This window comes from Larus michahellis, chromosome 8 (genome assembly GCF_964199755.1).
Source record: "Larus michahellis chromosome 8, bLarMic1.1, whole genome shotgun sequence".
Lineage (NCBI taxonomy): Eukaryota > Metazoa > Chordata > Aves > Charadriiformes > Laridae > Larus > Larus michahellis.
The window spans coordinates 14,808,895-14,829,820 of record NC_133903.1 but is presented as its reverse complement, the minus strand read 5'-3'; the positions used below and the strand labels follow the sequence as shown (position 1 = coordinate 14,829,820).

Below are 20,926 nucleotides of genomic sequence, written 5' to 3'. Positions count from 1 at the left end.
TGAGGCCAGTGACAAAACTCCCAGCTGGTTTAATCTTATTCCTGTAAAGCACAATTAACCAAACTCCTTTTCCTGTCCTGGAAAGCAGCTGCAAAAATCTTGTGAGACAAAGTTTCTTCAGAGGGAAGGATGACCAGAGGGTGACAATGTTCAGGCAGCTGTTTATCCTGTCTTGTTAGTGATGTTTATTTCACTCCAAGCAAATTAACCAGTAGCATATTACATGTGAAAAACGGGTGATGGCAGCTGGACTGGATGGATCACAAGGAAGTAACCTACTGTGTGCAAATACAAAATAAAAAAAAAGAAACATGGGACTTTCACTTGGCTGTGATCTCAGCTGAATGATGATTTCCTCTTTGTCAGGTGGTCTCACTGAACTTAAAGTTCATAAATGCGTGTGTGGAATGATAGTGACAAGTGTAATGATACCTACGATTTAGTTGTAATATTGATCTGGCTCCTCTTCAGTGTGTCTTTTTTGGTGCTTGACTATCTTTGATTTTATATTCTTTAACTTTTTTATGTGGTGCACCATTTTCTGAAACAAACTTTTGCACTGTATGTGATAGAAGAGTTGAAGTTACCTTATTTTCATGTAACTTTTCTTTTTTTTTTGCAGCAATTTGGTAAAATCTTAGATGTTGAAATTATTTTTAATGAGCGAGGCTCAAAGGTAAGCAGTTTAATTCACCCATGGAATTTTTTAATTTGTGTAAAATATTTATACGAGTAAAAGGAAACAACTGCACTGCTGTAAAAAATAATGTCTGAAATTCCATGTTAGTGAAAGCATCTTCTGAGCTGTCATTCAGTTTCCTAAGCAGCATGAAAATCATTGGACTCATTGTATATCTTTTAAAGGGGGTAATTTTAGCTACTCCAAACTGTCATCTGTTTTATGGGAATGTTGATTTCTGCTGTCTGTATTCTTCAATGGTAATTATCTTGTTTATTTTACAAGATGAGTCCATACTTACAGATATTTGTAGGCAGGTTTGTATTAGTATAGGTATTTTTTTTCCCCTATTGAAATGAAAGATGATAATGATACCTAATAAGTATCCTCTTTAGTAATTAGCTGAGAAAATATGTGATTGCTCTAGATTATCTAAGTGCAGATGTTTTCCTCTTTAGTTAAAGCTTCAGTACACCAACCCTTTGAAAACAATCTATTTTAACATTTATTTGACTAAGAGAGTTCTTATTGTATTGCAAACATTTAATTTTTTCTGAAAATTACTTTGCCTGAAATGCATACTTCAATTTATTCAATTTGCAAGATAGAATGGCTATGACCGCGTTAGCATTGTTAGCTGCTGCAAAACTGTAGCCCAGTATGCTTCACCTAATGCTTTATTAGCATTAAGTTACGACTTTTCAGTAGAATCATGGAATCATTTAGGTTGGAAAAGACCCTTGGGATCATCGAGTCCAACCATAATAGTGTTAGCAAAAGATGTTGATTGTCCAGAACCTGCTCCTACTGAATAGTAGTGTAAATTTCTGAAGACATCCCACTTGTCGCCTTTGAGTGGTTCTGTTGAAGATGGAGTGGAACTGAGTACTCGTGTCGTGGTGGTGGTTTACGCATTTGTCTAGCCGTTAAATCTTACATAGGTAGGACTTTTAACCACCGCATCTGCATCAGACAGCATAAGGCTTTTTTAAAAGAGTTGAGGGGTGGGGTAAGGAGGCGTTTCTGAATTGAGTTTTTTTAATAGCGATCTTGCAGTGGTGAGAACATCCTTGTTCTAGAAAGGATTTCACAAGGGAGAGGTTTTTCTAGGTAGGCGTGTAATGTCACTACCTCAGAATAGACACTTTGTGTTTGAGACTCAGCCCTGTAATAAATACTTCTACACTACTCAGTGCTGTGTTGGTGCTTCCAGCTCTGTCTCTGAGTAAACTGCTGAAGATACAGCAGTTCTGTGATGATTCCTTGCTTATGTATTCTGCTTCTCATCTTGTGTAGAGTTATTTCAGCTATAGCTACTTAGTATTTTGATTTGGAGAAGTACCTTTAGATTCTCTCAATTAAGTAAAAAAGTTGAAGAACAGGATTAGGAATAGGAGGAACATCTTTTATTTTATTTTTTAAAATCTTTTTTTAATCTGATCATTTCATGTCCATTCTGTAGGATTTAAGATGCACCAGATTAAAGTCCCATTCCTGGCAGTGCTTATCTATGTTTTCATAAAATCCCACTGAAACTGAAAGGACTACTAAGTGGTCTCAAACTGAGTACAGGTAAAAAAGTTTGCAGGATCAAAATTCAAATTTGTTTCTAGCTGCAGTTTGGCATAAAAGAATTGCTAGATTATTTTTTTTTTGTTATTTCTGGTTTTGTTTATTTCTTCTTATACCGATAATTAACAACAGAAGTAAGCTCATTTTCATACCATAACAGTTAAGAAAAATGGAATTGCAGATTCAAAAAACATCATGCTGGAGCAGCACTGTAAAGTGTAAAATAATTTTGCAGAAGGGAGTCTTTCCATAAAAGAAACCCTAAAATAAACCAAGTTTCATACTACAAATTTCTGCTTGTTTGGGGGCATAATAATAAAGACAACTTTGCTAGAGTTGTATGGCAAAACTGATGATATTTTATAAGAACGTCAGTTTGGTTTTGGTGTAGATCTTTCATACAACCTGTGTTAAATGAATGAGGCTTACCTTTGCAAATTCTTGAAGCTATTGATTAAAGTGACATTAAAAACTACCGGTAACTTACCTTTCTCTGCATTTACCACTCATCTTGGAAGGAGACTTGGAAATACAGTTTCCATTACTGTGCGTATTTTAATGCTGTTTGAATGCTGAAGCTCTCCATGGAGCTGCGATGGCTTTTGTCTTGGGCACAATTGCAAGGCTGCAAAGATACAGGAACATCAACAAGTACCATTTTTTTATGGTTGTAAATTAATGCTCTATACAGCTATATACTACATACAAAGCTTTCATAAATCTGTTTGTGTATATATATATATTAATATATATCATATTAACATACATTTCTTCAATAAGAAGAGCTCCAAAGCACCTCCCAAATTAAAACAGAATCTTCTCAAGTACTAACTTGGCTAATATTAAATCATTTGACAGACTTTAAAAATAAAATGCAGAAATTTACTGGTTAATAAAACACATAATATGCTAAGCTAAAGTAGGTGTTGAATCAGGTGCATATAAAATTAATGTTAACGTGTTTGTGTAGATATTTGAATGTGTGATGAGTGAATCTATGTTCGGTGATAGAGTTTCTCTGTCAGCTAGGTAAAATTAAAGATTTGCATAAATAATAAGAGCTTAATTTAAATGGTGTTAATTATGAGAATAAGTACAACATAAGAAATTAAAAAAATTACAATGAGTATTCTTTTCAGAATCTTTGAAGTTCCTGTCTTATCTTGGCTTGTGGCTCCGCTTTATATCTTTTTCTAATTTTTTAATATAATTAGGTTTTTATCTTTCCCTTCAGTTGTTTGAAAAAAATTAGCTGGTAGTGCTGTGAGCTAAGAAGACTGATTCAAAATTTTGACTAAACAACTCCCAGCAAATGTTTGCAATTCTGAGAAGTTCGGCAGGGAGGAGAGGGGAGAACAAACAGAACTGGAGGAGTTTACGCTACTCGTTGGATCGATGGCTTCAGTGATGCTTTCTACTGTGGAATTTTCTTAATGGCATCTTAAATGATGAACTTTTTTTTTTTTCCAGAGCTTTTACAAGATGCAAGGGAGCAGTTGAAGAAGAAATAAAAGTTTAAAGTTGAGGAAGGCTTTAGGTATAAGAAAAGCCTCTGCAGGCATCTAAAACCTAGGGATTAGTACTGAGGAGGGGGATTAAGTCTCTCCCGAACACTCCTGATGTTTTGGGAAAGAGAGTGTTACAGCCTCCGTGTCTTGTGACAAGTGAGGTCGTGGCTTTGTGTTACAGTTGTGGAGCGTAGAGTGGAGAAAATGTGTGAATTAGGTGTTCTGAGAACGGCTTCAGCCAGAAGCGGAGCTGCTGATAGAGCACTTCTGAGCTCGGGCTTCAGTGTGCCTTTAAAAGAGGAAAAAAAAGCCACAGACAATGTGTTTAAGCTACTTTGAAGGGAATGGAACATAAACTGCTACTGTATATAAATATTTCTATGTTATGAACTGGCATAAATAAATGTGTTGTTTGAGTAGGTAAAATAACCCCAAAACCTCACATGATCCTGATAGTTTCTTAACTCCTTTTGTTGATTAATTAATTTTGTAGTTCATATCCATTGTTTTTCTCAATGCTTGGTGTCACTTTTGCCTTAGGTTTCATATTTGGTCTCTTTTTTGTATAAAACATACAAATAAATGTATAAATATCTTCATTTACTTTTTTTCTTTTTTTTCTTTTTTTTTTTTTAAATCAGTCACTATGTACATAGTAGGTAGAACTGTGGGGGGACTAAGTGGGTGAATACTGACCACAAAACTTAGCGCGTGGACTGGAGAGTGCGGAGAGATGATGCATGGCTTATTGCTGAGGAACAGCACGGAGGGAAGCTCTAACTCCACAGTTAAAGTAACAGTAAAGAGAAAGCTTGTAGTAGGACTTCAAATACATGCAGCAATGCCTATTCCTGATAAAACGGCTGTAACTTGCTAATGTTTCAAAACACCAAGGACGCAGGAGCTTATTTGTTTGGATGACTTTGGGAAAGCATGCAAAGGCATTGTAGTGCTAATGTAAGAATTACTTCAAAGGGTTGGTGTATGTTTCTAAAATGTTTTTTCAATGTGAAATATTTACCGTTGTAAACAGTGTTTAATTTAACTTAGCACAAAAAAAAAAAAAAAAAAGAATTCTAGTAGGATTGGAAATGTTTGTTTAACCTATTATTAGAAAGCAAAACATTTGCCATAGGCAGAATTTCAATTTGTCAAGTATTCTCCTGTCCCACTAACATGGGATTTGGCAGTTTTACCAGTTGCATGTTCTAGATGTGGAAAGTAATATACGTAAATAGTAAATGAAGCAGTTAAACTTATTCAAGACGTTTGCATTTTTATTCCTTTATCAGAATTTCTTTTTCTATTCACATCATGTGATTTTATTTGATCTGTTAATACAAGAAAGTTTATACTTTGTTCTAAAGGTACTTTTGTTTTGTTGGTGGTTTTCTTTTCTTTTTTTCTTTTATAAAAAAATAAGTAAAGGCTGTATAGTTTGACAGAAGTTTAAGTTACCCTAGTGTTGCATGGGAACAATGTTTCTTATGATCACAAGAGCATGATTAAGTAGGCAATGTTTTAGAGTATATTGACATTGTGTTGAATTTTGTGCACATGTTTTTTATTTCGTTGAGATATCTGCATGTCATTAAAATGTGGTTCATTTTCTTTTCTCATTAGTTCATTTTTTTCTATGTGAAGACACTGTAATTTATTTTAATTTCATTTTCTTATTGTTAGATTTATTTTCCTCTGTAGTGACATGTAGAAAGGTATTTTTGGTATCATTCTTTGAATTTCTCAGAGGGTTATTATCTAACTGATGACAGAAAAAATTTGTTCACATTTGTCGCTTATTTATTGCACATCTCAATACAATTATAATTTTTCTAATTTGCATGTTACAGAAATGAAGCAAGGACAAGAAAATATTAAATTAAAGAGAGAGAACATAAGCAAACAAGTGGTCGTTGACTGAAATAATAATGTGCATGTTGTTTTCCCCCCTTCTCCCTCCTGCATGCAGGGATTTGGTTTCGTAACTTTCGAAAATAGTGCTGATGCGGACAGGGCGAGGGAGAAATTACACGGCACCGTGGTAGAGGGCCGTAAAATCGAGGTGCATGTTCAAAATATTTTCCTTTTCATCTTTTTTATAAATGTCTGCTTCACTCTCATTTGTTGTTTCAGATGCATCATTGGTGTCTTCTGTGTGCTCCCCTTTCCCCTTCCCATTGTTTATATATATATTTATATATAAAGAGAGAGAATTGGCCTTACTTGGGTTTTTTATTATTATTTCTTTTGTAATTATTATTATTATTATCATTATTGCTGAAAAGTGGATGACAGAATTGAAAAAAAAATGAAAGCTTTAATATTTTGAAGTTATTATTTTGGATGTTTTGTAAATCAATGGGTGCAGTAGATTCCAAAAACCAGCCAACAAAAAAAAAAAAAAAAAATTGAGAACAACAAAAAAAAAAGTGTGACAGACAAAACAAAAACGAACAGAAGGTTGTTTTTTTTATTTTGTTTTTTCTTTTTTTTCTTTTTTCTTTTTTTTTTTTTTGCTGCAGGGTTGATGCGGGATCCGCAGTGGCTTTCAAAAAATTCAGATTGGGAAAGAAGCATCCAAAAGATGTACCAGAAAAAGAAACAAAGCCAGACTAGAGACCAACCAATTTTAACATTTAATTTTTAATTAAACCATCAGGCTGCTTTGGCTGGATGGCCTGAGCCATTCATATCTAGTACAAAAGCAACACAAATGCGTTTTACTACCACTGGATCCCCTTCAATACTGCCTCAGTCGTATTTGTTAGAATAAAAAAAATACCAATTGAAAATGCTGTCGTCTTTTGAGTAAGATGTTGCATATTTTGCCTTTTCATTTTCCCCCTTCGACGGTAGCGCTTAGGGCCCTCACCAAACTCTCAGTAACCATGGTAACTGTATACATACCCATGCTGGCGATGGTGCTGAATGGTAAGTGGAGAAGTCCATCTGCCGTTTCACGTATTTAGCGCTGATATACCACGTGAATTTTTTTGACTTGTTGTATTAAGTTTTCTTGATGCTACATTTTTTTCTATATTGGTACGCCTGTAATTGAGTGTACGTTTTAAGCAAGCCTGGGAGGCACTGATTGGATTGAGGATATGACTTCGTGCACATCTTACTCAGATTGTTAACTCCATATTGTGTTAAATAATGCACCCTCTTTTTATCCTTTTGTTAGCTGTGATTTTAAAGCTTGAATGATTTTGTTAATTCTTGCAATGAAAAAGGCTCTTGTTCCAAGTGTTGAATGCTAGATGTTGCTTTTCCAATGGTACTTCTCTTCTAAAGGGTTATGTTGCACACTGCTAAAATTCGTTTGTCCCTTTTTTTGACATTTTCTTTGTTTCCTTGTACCTTGTCTCTTTCCCTTCTACTCCACTGCATGTTCCTTCATATAATCTTTTTTTCTGTTTTGAGTATTTATTGTATCAGTGTTATCATGGAATACAAGCATGCTCCTAAGTCTTAAATTATGCAGTACCTTTTAATTTGCTTTTAATGTCTTTTTATTAAAGTTTAAATGATATGATGTTGCTTTATTGAAATGATTTGTAAGTTAAAATGGTTATGAAAGTAAATGTAATTATAAATAGTATGATTTTGTTATGCACCTGTTGCCTTCTATAAATTAAATTGCATTTTATTTTTACATGACTAATAGCAGTAATAATGCATGCATTTAATAGTAACACGAACCCTTCCTGTAACCCTTTCTAATCCAGTGTTCTATGTGCTTAGGTAAATAATGCAACAGCACGTGTAATGACAAATAAAAAGACCGTCAACCCTTACACGAATGGTAAGTGCATGAGACCTCAGCGCTTTGGTTTAATGTCAGTGCATGGGAAACCTCACTCTCCTGCTGAATGGGTGGACTCATCTGCTCATGACGTGTCGCAGTCCGCATCTCCTGCATCTCCTTGGGCTCGGGCTTTGTCCAGCCGCCTAAAACATGATATGACCGGTCATAAATTCATTCTGTATAGAGTTCAGCTAATTCACAGCTGTGTGGGCGTAGCATGCATCATCTTGCCTGATTGGAATCTGAGTGTTTAACTGTGGTGGCTTTTGTATAGGAAAATACACCTGATAGGAAAGTGTTGTTCTTTTCTAGCTTTGTGCAGTGTTAATGTTGCGATGAATGAACTAATTGGAGGATTCAGTTTTGCTTGGATGATGGAGGTAGGGAGACCAGTAAGAAGAACATCTCTGTCAAGCATGAGATACTTTTTAGTACCAAGACACGCATCTAGTCAAAGATAATTTTCTGTGTCTTCCATCCATAATTTGTTAGAAGTAAAGGGCAAACTGTAACGCGGTGCTGCTTCCGGCTTTTTATCCATTGAAAAATCTAAATTCCAAGCTATCTAAAAAATTCATTCTAATACTGACCTAAGTTAGTACAATGTTGTACCTTAATGAGATAAAAGTAATCCATAGATATCTGAGGAGTTTGGAAGCAATAAATTTTAAAAATGTTTCGTTTGGCAGTGTTTGATCATGTGCTTGAGTTGTTTGCGTTTGCTAGTTCAGAAAATTCTAACAAGTTCCCACCTCAACGATGTCAAACAATAACACGTTGATTGAAGTTAATTGCAATTATATTTTCCAGTTTTACTAGACTGTGTAGTTATAATTATTTGCTTTTCAATTTAATTTAGTTTTTTCCATCCAGTAGAAAGATGAAATCTGCACATCCATCAGTAAAGGTATCCACAGGTAGATTAGACTCTCTTCCATTTTGAAATATAATGGATCTTATTTTCTATATCCAAGGTCTCATTAGTGAGGTTTTACTAAAACCCAGGGCAAACAGTGGCTTTATTTTTTTAATGAAAGAGCCAGTATTTTTTCCTACCGCAGGAAAAATAAAGTGGTGGTTTTTCATTTGAGATGTGATAATTGAGCTAGTTAAGGTGATCTGGAGAAAGAGAGTCTGAAATTCCTCATAGTTTCTCAGAAACTGTTTTCTTCTTTGTTTGGTGTATAAACATGGAACTTGGCAAATGATGCAGGTGGGAAAATCTCCTTCATTTTTACTGGCTTTAAAACACCCGAGTGTATCTAGGAAAAGAGAGACGAAGCTTGACTGGATCACATCACAAGATTGTGTTGCAATAAGGAGTTAAATTAACTACCTGCATATGATACTATAAACTTTGTCTGCTATATTGTAACGATAAAAGGATAAAACTAGTTGTTTTTTATAAATGATGATGTGTATTTTCTATTCATACTACCCTAAAGCTACGAAACTGTCAATTAGCCAATAACACATTACATATGGGGCCGGATGGGATTCACCCAAGAGTACTCAGGGAGCTGGTGGGAGAGCTCACCAAGCCTCTCTCCATCATTTATCAACAGTCTTGGTCAACAGGGGAGGTACCAGATGACTGGAGGGTGGCTAATGTGACGCCCATCTACAAGAAGGGTCGGAAGGGAGGATCCGGGGAACTACAGGCCTGTCAGCCTGACCTCGGTACCAGGAAAGATCATGGAGAGGAGGATCATCTTGAGCGAGCTGTCGCGGCAAGTGCAGGGCAGCCAAGGGATCAGGGTTTAGGAAAGGGAGGTCCTGCTTAACCAACCTGATCTCTTTCTATGACCCTGTGACCCACCTTCTGGATGCGGGGAAGGCTGTGGACGTTGTCTATCTGGACTTTGGTAAGGCCTTTGACACCGTCCCCCACAGCATTCTCCTGGAGAAGCTGGAGGCGAACCATGGCATAGACAAGTGTACTCTTCACTGGGTTAAAAACTGTCTGGATGGCCGTGCCCAGAGAGTTGTGATTAATGGGATGAAATCCTCTTGGCGGCTGCTCAACAGTGGTGTCCCTCGGGGCTCAGTTTTGGGGCCAGTTTTGTTTAATGTCTTTATCAATGATCTGGATGAGGGGATTGAGTGCACCCTCAGCAGGTTTGCAGACGACACCAAACTAGGTGGGAGTGTTGATCTGCTTGAGGGAAGGAAGGCTCTACAGAGGGACCCGGACAGGCTGGATCGATGGGCCAAGGCCAGCTGTATGAGGTTTAATAAGGCCAAGTGCCAGGTCCTGCACTTGGGTCACAACAACCCCAAGCAACGCTACAGGCTTGGGGAAGAGTGGCTGGAAAGCTGCCCAGCAGAAAAGGCCCTGGGGGTGCTGGTGGACGGCCAGCTTCACGTGAGCCAGCAGTGTGCCCGGGTGGCCAAGAAGGCCAACAGCATTCTGTCTTGTATCAGGAATAGCGTGGCCAGCAGGAGTAGGGAAGTGATGGTGCCTCTGTACTCGGCACTGGTGAGGCCTCACCTCGAGTACTGTGTTCAGTTCTGGGCCCCAGAGCTACCAGGCTGGTGAGGGGTCTGGAGACCAGGTCATATGAGGAGAGGCTGAGGGAGCTGGGCATGTTTAGCTTGGAGAAGAGGAGGCTGAGGGGAGACCTCATTGCCCTCTACAACTACCTGAAAGGAGGTTGTGGAGAGGTGGGTGTTGGCCTCTTCTCCCAAGTGGATAATGACAGGACCAGAGGAAATGGTCTGAAGTTGTGTCAGGGGAGGTTTAGATTAGATATTAGGCAGAATTACTTTACTGAAAGAGTGGTCAGGCCCTGGAACAGCCTGCCCAGGGAGGTGGTTGAGTCACCATCCCTAGAGGTGTTTAAGAAACATCTAGATGTGGCACTTCAGGGCATGCTCTAGTGGCAGAGATTGTAGGGGGTTTTTTGTGTGTGTATGGTTGGACTTGATGATCTCAAAGGTCCTTTCCAACCACGAAGATTCTATGATTCTATATCAGGACATCTAGTGCTGAAGGAAGGGAATGCTGGAAATAGTGATGGAATCTGGTTTTAGAGGAGGTTCACCTCTGTGTCCTGCACTGGAGGATTACTTAGCTCATACATTACCATTTATTAATATCCAAAACCAGAATGATGACAATCTGCCGTTAAGTGTTTCCCACTTAAAGTGGTTTGTTTCTGTCATTTTCCATCCTGTTCCATCTGGATCTCACCAAAAGTATGAAACGTCCCATTCAGTGCATAAAAATTAGCATTTACGTTTGCAAATCCATACATCCAGGTTGTTGCATGCAGGATGTTCTTTTGCGCAGCTTTTGATGGGTATCCACCAAGGCAAACTCTGGTTATGGTTCATACGTTTTGATTTTTTTTTACTTTTTTTTTTAATGTCTGAGATCCCCTGAAGTAAACACATGGGGAGAATCATGTTCTTCTTGCATAATCATTACGAGTGACAAGGAATGAAGTGTAGACGTGCAAGGTGCTTCCTTTAGTTTAATCAGTGCTCCTATTATCAGTCATCATGACATCATATGATTCTAGTTCTTTATCATTTTGTCAGGAATTAACCAGTACTATTGCTGGTTATTAAACACTACTGTTGTCTAAAGTAAAGTTCTCATCTTTTAAATAAAATATAAGGCTAGTTTTTCTGTGTTCTTCTGCAAGCATGTTAACGTTTGCAAGATGCGTAGGACGCAGGTAGCCAGAAGCTTTTTGTTTGCACATCCCTATCTCCTCAGAACCGCTTCTTTTTTAATGTGTGCATTTATTTTTCAAGGAGTGTGTGGTGACTGATATGTTATTGGCAGGTATTCAAAATGTAGTTGTGGCACCTCTGGTACTATATGAAAACATCAGGCACTAATATTTATTGTAATTTAAAAATAAGATGTACTCCTTTCTTTCTTTCTTTCCTGAATACTGCTGGCTGTTTGATAACAGAGCTCATGTTGTAAATATGACTGCAAAAGTCAGTAGATCTTAAAGCACAAAAACCTAGATTTTTTTTTTTTTTTTTTTTGCTATATGCAGCTTCATTCAACTAAGTGGTTTGCTTTTGTGTCGTAGATGGTTTTTGAAATAAGTATGCTTTCCAGTGACTTTTGGTGATTCCTGAAACGAGCAGTTAATAAATGCTCAGTTGTTAGGAGAGCTCTTTCTGTGCAAGTTTATCAGACAGGATGACTTTGATGGCTGACCTCATGTGCTTTGGAGATAGAACTGCCTTTTCTTTGCAAATAAATTAATTGTCAGGAGTTCTACTTGTTGGCAGAAATATTTTTGAGACATTTTTAGATGTTCCAGCCCCTCCTGTTCACAGTTATACTTTCTTCTGATGCCCATGTTGCAATTCAGGATGCTCATCCGAGTGCTGTGGGGAACAGAGAATTATGCACAAGTGGATTCAGAGAAGCACAGCAATGAATGAGGAACACGAAACAGCAATCCATAGAGGGATACATATGTTTTAAAGGTTATACTTGTGGTGTCTTGAATTTGAGCCTCCTGTCGATCTAAACTTAGATTCAAGTCACAGCTAGTGACTATTACCACCGTTAAATTCCCTCCCGCTCCCCTTTCCTCCCCTCTGTTTGCAAACAGGAGGAAAGCAAATGGTGTCACAGGGCTTCTTCCCAGCCAGAACGTTCCTTCAGCCACGGGTGCCTGTCTGGCCTGTGAAGTGAAAGTAGTCCCCTGCGTGGCTCTGCCCCACTTTCTACCAGAGCCTGTTACGCTGGGCAGCGTGATGATTTCCTTCCCTTCAGCGCGCTTAACCTGCACGTCTTTCAATGAGCGTACGGGGCGGGGGTTTGGGGCAGGCAGAGGGGTTGTTTGGTTCCTTGTTTGCTTTTTAAGTTTTGAGCTTTTATCGTTTCAACTCGAGGAGGAGATTAATATTGTGTCAGCGAGAAAAATGCACAAAATTACACCCACTGCAGAGAATTTGCCTCCTCCAGCTGGTGAAGTAGGGTTACTTGGCAGATGCTCGCTCGGATACATCAACTCCTATCACACTTGATTAACCCACACAGCTACGGGCCAGCACATTGCTGGCTGACAAGATAAAGTTAAGTTTAATTACTGTTATTTTCACGATGGATGAGGTTTTTCCTGTATAAACTCCAAAAAGTTAGATGAGACAGCCATCACTGTGAGCGAGAGAGGTAGGAACTGAAAGAGGAGGAGCGTGGCTTTCAGCTGTGAAGAGCAATCTGTGTCTTCCAAGGTTTTTTTTCTTTCTCAGAGAAGTTGTGGTGCTCTTAGTGTAACTTAGAAGCCAAGAGGTGTCTAGCAGCTCCTTTGACAGCAAAAGCTGACAGATCTGAAATTCAGTCCAATCTTTCATTCTGGAAGGCATTGATCAGTGGTCTTTTGAGGAAGTAATGAATTTGAAATATTAAATACTCCCTAAGCTACAAAAAGTTGGATTTTTTTTTTGTTGTTGTTATTATTTTTTTACTGAAGGCCTCAAAATTTGGGTGATTTTCCATCACACAAAATTTGGCTAAGAGTATTTGTTATACCACAACATTCATTAATATAATACTGTAATATGTATAATTGAAGGGTTAGGTAAAAATCCTGTGTAATTTTGGGGAGGAAAGTAATTTTAACCCTTTTTGGTTGGCCATTTGTCAGCTTCCGTAATTATCTTTTAGGTACGTACAGCAATTGCCATTAATTCAGCAGTTGCCCGCCGTGTTGCTCTTTACTCTGTTTGACCTTATTAATGAGCTACATTTCAAAAATACCCCTCACCTCTGTTACTGAACAGTTAATTACTGGAAAATAGTTGCTGTGCAATAGATAGAGATAGCAGTATTTTTAAAGGGTGGGAATAGTTCTCTTTTGTGTTATTATTGAGATTTTGTATTATACTTTTTCAGTCTTCTGATCCATTATGGTTTTATGATCTTCTGTGCTTCTGTATTACATGAAATGAGCAAGGCAGAAGGAAGCCTCAGTACAGTTTGCATTTAAATTCTTCTAAACTTGGCTCTTCTGATTTTTGAAAAGCCTTGTTGTCCTTGTCTTGATTTTATTGTGTTTCCAGCAGTGTAGTTATAGGATCTATTTAAAGTACCATAGTTCTTGAGTTTGTAAGATGCTTTAGCTCAGGTTTTTTTTTCCTTTATTCTTGTTTACAAATGGTGCTTCCCACTCCTGTAATTCAAGCATGCTTTTGGAAAACCCCTAATTTTCCAGTCCTGGTACTTCAAATAATTGTTCAGATGCTTAAAAAAAAAAAAAAAAAAAAAAAAAAAAAAGAGTGTGGGTGGGTGGGGGGATGTTCTGTTGAGTTTGGAGTTAACTGGGAGTGGATCTACCTGTGGCTGAGCAAAACACAACGATTGGCACTTTACCGCAGCTGAGAACACTAATGAATTTGCCAGTGTTCTCTCTTGCGGTTCTGTTACCCCTTCCCCTTCGGTTGCTTCGGCACTGCTGTCTTTAGCATCATGTGTGCTCTGAACACAGCCCCTGCTTCTGCAGCGAGCCTGTGCGCTCCGGCCTTACCTGGAAATGTGCATCGGATGTAAGGGCACAACGGCGATTCATGGGAGTTTGGCCAGGGCACACGACACAGAGTATCTGTTGGTTCTGGGCTTTGCTTCTGTGCCAGCCGTGGGAGGACGGTGCTTACTTAAGGCAAAGACAGTGGCTGCACTTAAGAGCTTTGCAGAATGTGACTGCAGCATTTTCTTACATGCCAGCTACTTTATAGCGATAAGCTAACAGTGGTTATCAGCTGTAAGCGCGGGCGGTACAGGCACTCTTGGTACCTGCCTGTAATTGTCCCGTTTCAGTGCAGACAGTCTGATGTACAAATGCAAATGGGAAAAACGTCTGGCATTTGACTGGGATCCCACAGCGTGCAAATCTCTTTCATGTCACAACAGGCATTTCCAGACAGCGTCTACGCTTTCAGTTTTCCCAGAGTAGAATCAAAATGCTCAGATTGCTTGATTGCCTTGGAACCAACACTAACACAGGGTTATCAGAAGCATTTATATCCAGCAAATGAATTGTTTTGGCCTTTCTGGCTTGTAAGCGGAGAGCTAAAGCAATGAAAAAACCTGGTCTGCTCTGGTACTACATGATGTAGAGATACCTGAACTAGTTCTGACTGAATTCCGTAATTTAAGGTAATAAGTCCATGGCAACTGTGCATTGCAGCCAAGGTAATTCACCTGATAATTTACTCGAGTGCTACACGTCCAGAGAATGCCTTGTTTCATTACTTATTTCCATACTTCAGGGTCTGATATTAAAGATCAGTAAACTAAGATGCCTATAAACCTTTTTTGAAGCCATTTTATCTGTATACCTCTATACAAAATTAAAATTAGAAAATCATTATTATTATTATTATCATCACTAATTGCAATATTAACTCCATTATGTTTTTATGTTTGCTGCAGGCTGGAAATTAAATCCAGTTGTTGGTGCAGTTTATAGTCCAGAATTCTATGCAGGTAAGGATTACACTATAGTTGTCCATGCCATCTTTTATTTTAGTATTCTTTAAAACATACATTTGGTGTGAGGGTTGGTTTCTTTGTTTGATTCACGTTATCTGCAAGTCATTTACAGATTTGTGACGCAGGATTTGAAGTTCCTGGGCATACTTAAGTTTATATAGAAGATATATGAATACCTTTTTATTGGAAAGTAGATAGTATAACATGAAATGTACTGCAATACCACAGTCTTACATGAGATTTTATTTTATTTATATTATATTTTATTTTACTTTATATTTCAGTACAGTCACTTTCCTCCAGGAATTATTTAAGCCTAGTGAGCAACAACACCACAAAATCTATCTATAAATATATATTTTGTGTATATACATGTACATAGACACACAGAGGTATTGAGTATCTGTGTGTGTAATTTTTTTCCTGAATGTTTTTCTTTAAATTTAATATTTAGTTATTCAGTTTCTTAACATTTTTGTATTTTGAATCTATATTATCACCTGAGTCTTCACTGAGACCAAGTTCTGATCCTGGTTACAATTTGGAGTTAATGAGATACTACAGTCTTTTTCTGTCCAAAGTCAGTCACGGCTGGCAACAGTCTCTAAATGTACTTTAGCAACAGTATTGAAACCTGTAGATTTCAGAGGCATCAACCCAGTTGATTTCAGAGGCATTTGAATCCTTCCGGTAAACATAATCACTAGCAAGTCAAAAAAAGCCATTTTTTGAAAGCTAATAGTTTACATCTGAGACAGGAATAATCACAAATCCAAATGCTTCTAGTAGGTAATAAAGTTGCCTTCCTTTCTTAGGTTCCAAAATCATACATGACTCTTCCATGACTTTCATGGGGAACTCTGGGGTTTTTTTCAGTTTTCCATCTGTTTTTCAGTTGTCTGGGTGTGTATATACTGGATACAAATAACTCGTGTTTTAAAAACCAAAAATATTTACCCATTGTCGCACACTTAGGTAATTGAGGATAAAGAGGTACTTGTAGAATATGTTCTCTACAGCAAGTAAAGAATAGATATTAGGAAAACATTTTTCACAGGTGCTGGTTAAGCATGGGAAGAGGTTGCCCACAGAAGCTGGGCAATCGCCATGCATGGAGATATTCAAGCCTCCACTGGACAAAGCTGAAAAATTTTCATTAGTTCAGTGGACTTAAAGAGAGAAAAAATGTTAAATAGGACTAATGTTACAAACAGATACTTATTTTAAAAAAGCTGCTTGTAATAATACATCCAGTACCATCTACTAAGATAGATAAAAATGTTCCAATTAGGATAAAAGTGGCACAGTATAATAAAAATACTAACTTGGCATTCATGGAATTACAATATTTAGTGTAGGCAGAATTTATTTCCTTCCTTGATGTATGCCTACATTGGAAACAGGAATTTAACATTGATCTCGTTTGAGTAGTTAGTGAACCAACCCTGAACCTGCATAAATTAGAAAGTAAGAGTTATTAGTCATTTTATATAAATGACTTTGTGTTAATGACAAATATAATAATATTCCCATAGTACAGTAATCAATTTTCTAATATGTATGCAGAATTAACAATCTGACTTATAATTGTCTCATGAAGTAGGGCATGAAGAGTTCACGTAGTTTGTAAATTAAAATCAATATTTTCAATCTCTCCTGAAGGTAATTTTCCTAATTTACTGGACTTTTCCCTAACATTTATTTTGTCTTTTAATTATAAAATGGCAGGTTATTGATTTTTTTTTGTATAACCTCCTAAAGTCCCGAGTGCATTTTTATTGCCAACACAAGGGAGGTGTTTGCCCTTCTAATGAGAATCTTTAATTACCATTAGGAGATTATTAATTTAATTTTATGAATTATGACATGCACTCCACCACACCTATGCAGAAAGTTCTATCAAGATACTTCTTGTATTTCAGATTTTTTTTCTGTTTATACATGCAGGCAGTTTTGAGGGTTTTTAAAATGCATATCAAATGCGTATTTTGTGTATTGACTAGAAGATAATTTTTTTTCTCAGACATTTAAACTTTCATTTAAGCAATTTATTTAAAAAAAAAAAAAAAGAAAAGAGCTCAATGCAGGTCTCTTAAAGCCATTAGAAAATGGAACAGTAAAAGACCAATGCAATTCTTGTGGGCTGTAATAGAATACTGTGACATAGCTTTCTTTTGGGGTTCCCCCCTTCCCTAGAGAAGAAACAATTGCACTTTTGAAGATTATAAAATTAGAAATGTGATTTTAAAGACAGTCAAAGTTCTAGTTCTTTTTTAAATTATTGTCTCCAACCCTTTCATGTTAAAATTGTACCAACTCTTTCATAGTCAGTGCAAGAAGTTCCTTTACCTCCTAATAAATGATGAAAAATTTGGCCACTTCTGAAATAAAGATGATACATTTGCAGAGAAACTGTTGATTTAAAGTACCTTTAATCTTCATAAATAAGTGGAAAAACAGAAGGTTATACAAAGCTGTCAGGATGGCACTGATGAATGGCAAATTCACCCATTTCTCAATTGCCGGTGAAGACACACGCCGCAAGGCTTAACCGTATTGTACATCATATCTGCCAACTCATTTCTGTGATTAAATATTCCATCAGTGCGGGCTATAAGGCGGTAAAGCTTAACAAGATTCATAAGATGCACCACTTGAATACACATAACTCACTTCCTTGGATAGAGAGCACCCCGCATGCAAAGGAAAATTGGAATTGAGTTAAATTACTCCGTAAGACAAGATCAATAGAGAAAGGAAAAGATCCCCTAATGCAATGCAAATCTAAGATATAGTTATGTCCTGACAACTTGAAGCAGACAATTAAAGTCAAATAGGGAGGAACGCAATGTAAATCAACCCTAAAACCTTGAAGATAATGGTAAACAGTAGGACCAGTGACATGATTGTTATAGCCCTGCTTTTTTTCTGAGTGTACACTTCTGTAAAAGAAAACCTTTACTGAGGAAACGTATGACAGCTAAAAATGGAGACTGTAAGATACAGAGCAGATGCGCAACAGACGCTATGTAAGTAAGGCATTACTTGGGAACTGGAAAATACTATATATTTACAAAACACTGTAGATTTTTCTTCCTGAGTAGCCTTTCTAAGACTGTTTTTCTTTGAAATGCTCCTGCTGTAGTAAATTAGAACGCTCCAGGAACGTGGCTGTTTAGGTCATATGGTAGCATTAATATGGATTTCCAGTGACGTGTTCCTGAAGCGTGATTTGAAGAGTGCTGTTGTAATTCCAAGGCCTCGCAAGGCTCCCTAACAGCTGCTGACTGTGGGTGTGCTGGTGAACTGGCTAACTGGCACACCTCCTGCCCTTCCCACAGGTCAGATGGAAAGTCCTAAAATGACATTTCATTTAAAAAAAAAAAAAAAATTATGATGATTTTTTTCATTTAGCATTTTCAGCATTTGGCAAAATTCCACTTTTCCGTATGTTGTAATTGATAGGTAATTTTTAAAAAACTGACTTAAGTCCACGTAGTAGTCATCTTCTAGTAAATAAACTGGTACTATTTAAGGTGCTTCTCCTCCTTGTGAGAAAGCAATGCTTAAAGAAGGTAGCATTTCCATTTCAGCTTATCTTTTCCAGTAAATTATTTATCAAGTTCTCAGGCAGGTCCTAGTGAAGAGATTTGTTAAGAAGGACTGTGTGATTTGTCTCACAAAGTCTTCAAGTAAACTGGGGCAAAAATTTCATTTATTTGTACATGCATCCAATTTTAAACCCATCCCATAGCGACCCATAGTTTTGCTATGTTAAGCTGGAGTCGTGTTATTTTCTCCTATACACTCATCTGTGGCTGGCAAAATACAGATCTGCAGTTTGGTTACTTTAGGAGGAGTACGCCGGTACTTTCTTACCATGAGTTGTTACATTATTCATTTCCGTGGTTTGTTATAATATTTTTACCTGCTTATTTATTTTTATATAGCGTATATTTTATCTGTGATACCTAGCCTTCCTTTCAGCCTCAGGCAGTCTGAAAGCAAAGTTCCATGTTGTTCCTTTCACTTACTGCAGATTGTTCTTTTTCTCTTTTGGTTTTTGGAATGATGAATTTTTGAGCAATCTCTTGCGCTCTCCGTAATGGCACGTAGAGTATTGTTGCCCCCGTATTACTACAACAGATCAGTCCTTTAAAGCAGAGAGCTTGTGACACAGTAAGGCCATTTTAGAAGACTTTGTCCTTGTAAGTGGCAGAAAATATATTTTAGGGTGCCTACCTGTTGGAGAGGCTTCTTTTGACAGTACCAGTATGCAAGGTGGGGGAAAAGATGTTGCAGATATTACCTGGAAATCTAGTGAATCTTCTTTCAGAGGTGACCCGCATGAGGAAATATTCTTATCTATTCATAACCAACAAACAATATTTTAAAAATTTCAAAATTTTAAGTTGTCAGTGGAGAAAGAAAGGACTTTAGACTAGTAAAGAACAACCATTAGAACAAGTCATGGAGCACAGCTCAATGACAAGTAACAGAGACCCCGTTCTCCTTTTACTTAAGCGACTAATTAAATACTGTTTTTCCTGAATAGTCATGAGGTGCTAGAAGTTTTTCAGAAGCTAGTTTCAAGAGTCATTCTACGTAGCTTAGTAGTTGTATTCACTTCATAAATGGTCTTAACCCAGTGAGGACTATTGTAGGCACCCAGTTTCTTGAGCAGCTAGTAGTTGTTATTCCAAGGCGGCCTGGAAAATTTTTCCCATCAGTTAAAATGAAAGGAAGAGGAAGAGCTTGTGCTTTTGACTATTTTATATGCCCTCAGAAGACAGAGGAGTTTTAGATGCCTGGGGCTTTTTCGCATGCTGTGGGTTTGGAAGCTAGCAGTATCTTCCAAGCAGCAGATTTTGTAACAAACTTCCTTTCACAAGTTTGTTTAAAACTTTGAAATATAATGTTATATATAATTAAGAAGTGAAGAAATACCATAGTTCTATATATAGAAACATGCACTTAAATAAGAGGAATTCAGGGGAAGAGAGGATTCCTGTATGTTTTCTAACACCGTTTCTCTTTGTTCGTGTCTTAAAGCATCTATTTCTGGAGTGTAAGAGCACCTGGGATTCATTTCATCTTTCTAGTGTTTCTCTTTGAATTTAAATGACTCTTGCATAAGCTCAGCAAATACCCTAGAAACACTTCTCAGTGAAGGTGTTTGGAGTTTGTGAAGCTGAATTACATGCTTGCACAGCAAGTCTAATCCTAGGGTAAAAGTTCACTGTACCATATCTGTAAAGCATAATTTTGGTGAAAATTGGCTGTTACTATATAGACTAATTCATTTTACAATTTGATTACATACACTTAGATTTGAATTTAGCCACTGACTAAGCAGATATTCCTAAACGTATTCTCAACATTGTTAGCTAAACAGTTTAAGTAATTTTCTAACTGCAGAAAAATTAAATATTCATTGTTTAATATTGCATCTGTTCTATGAAGATGGTCCTTTTCAAAGCATAAAACAAAGCTGTAACTGTTGTTTCAAAAATCATAATGTTCAAGTGCCGTCATACACATGATGACATCCTAGTTAGTTTAACGCCACTGATGGCAGCTAATGCATTTCTAAAACTTCTGTGGAGCTGTTACAAACCATTACAGTGGAAATACTGGTTTATGGAAGATTAATAAAGCCACTAGAAAAATGGAATTCAGCATCTGTAATAGCTATTTACTTAAAAAAATTCTTCCAGAATTAATTATGCCTTATGCTACATTATAATGAGTTTTTCATTAAAATGTATACCATCATGGAAAATGAACAAGGATTATTCAAAGAATAATGCCAGTGAATGTTATTTTTTGAAAGATCAGTTAAGTTAATTGGTTATACGTTCAAATCTGGAGCAAGGTTAATCGACCTATAT

The 20,926-nt window shown here is 37.1% G+C and overlaps 1 protein-coding gene across 50 annotated transcripts in view; it reads left to right on the top strand.

The window, feature by feature from the left end:
* The window catches only part of RBFOX1 (RNA binding fox-1 homolog 1), a 910,365-nt gene that overhangs the window by 809,494 nt on the left and 79,945 nt on the right, over nt 1-20,926 (top strand). For all 50 annotated transcript variants that reach the window (XM_074599130.1, XM_074599135.1, XM_074599146.1 and 47 more), the window contains 4 exons: nt 623-676; nt 5,729-5,821; nt 7,504-7,564; nt 14,976-15,029. In XM_074599130.1, coding sequence (XP_074455231.1) covers nt 623-676; nt 5,729-5,821; nt 7,504-7,564; nt 14,976-15,029 — 262 coding nt within the window. The remainder of the gene's footprint in view (nt 1-622; nt 677-5,728; nt 5,822-7,503; nt 7,565-14,975; nt 15,030-20,926) is intronic.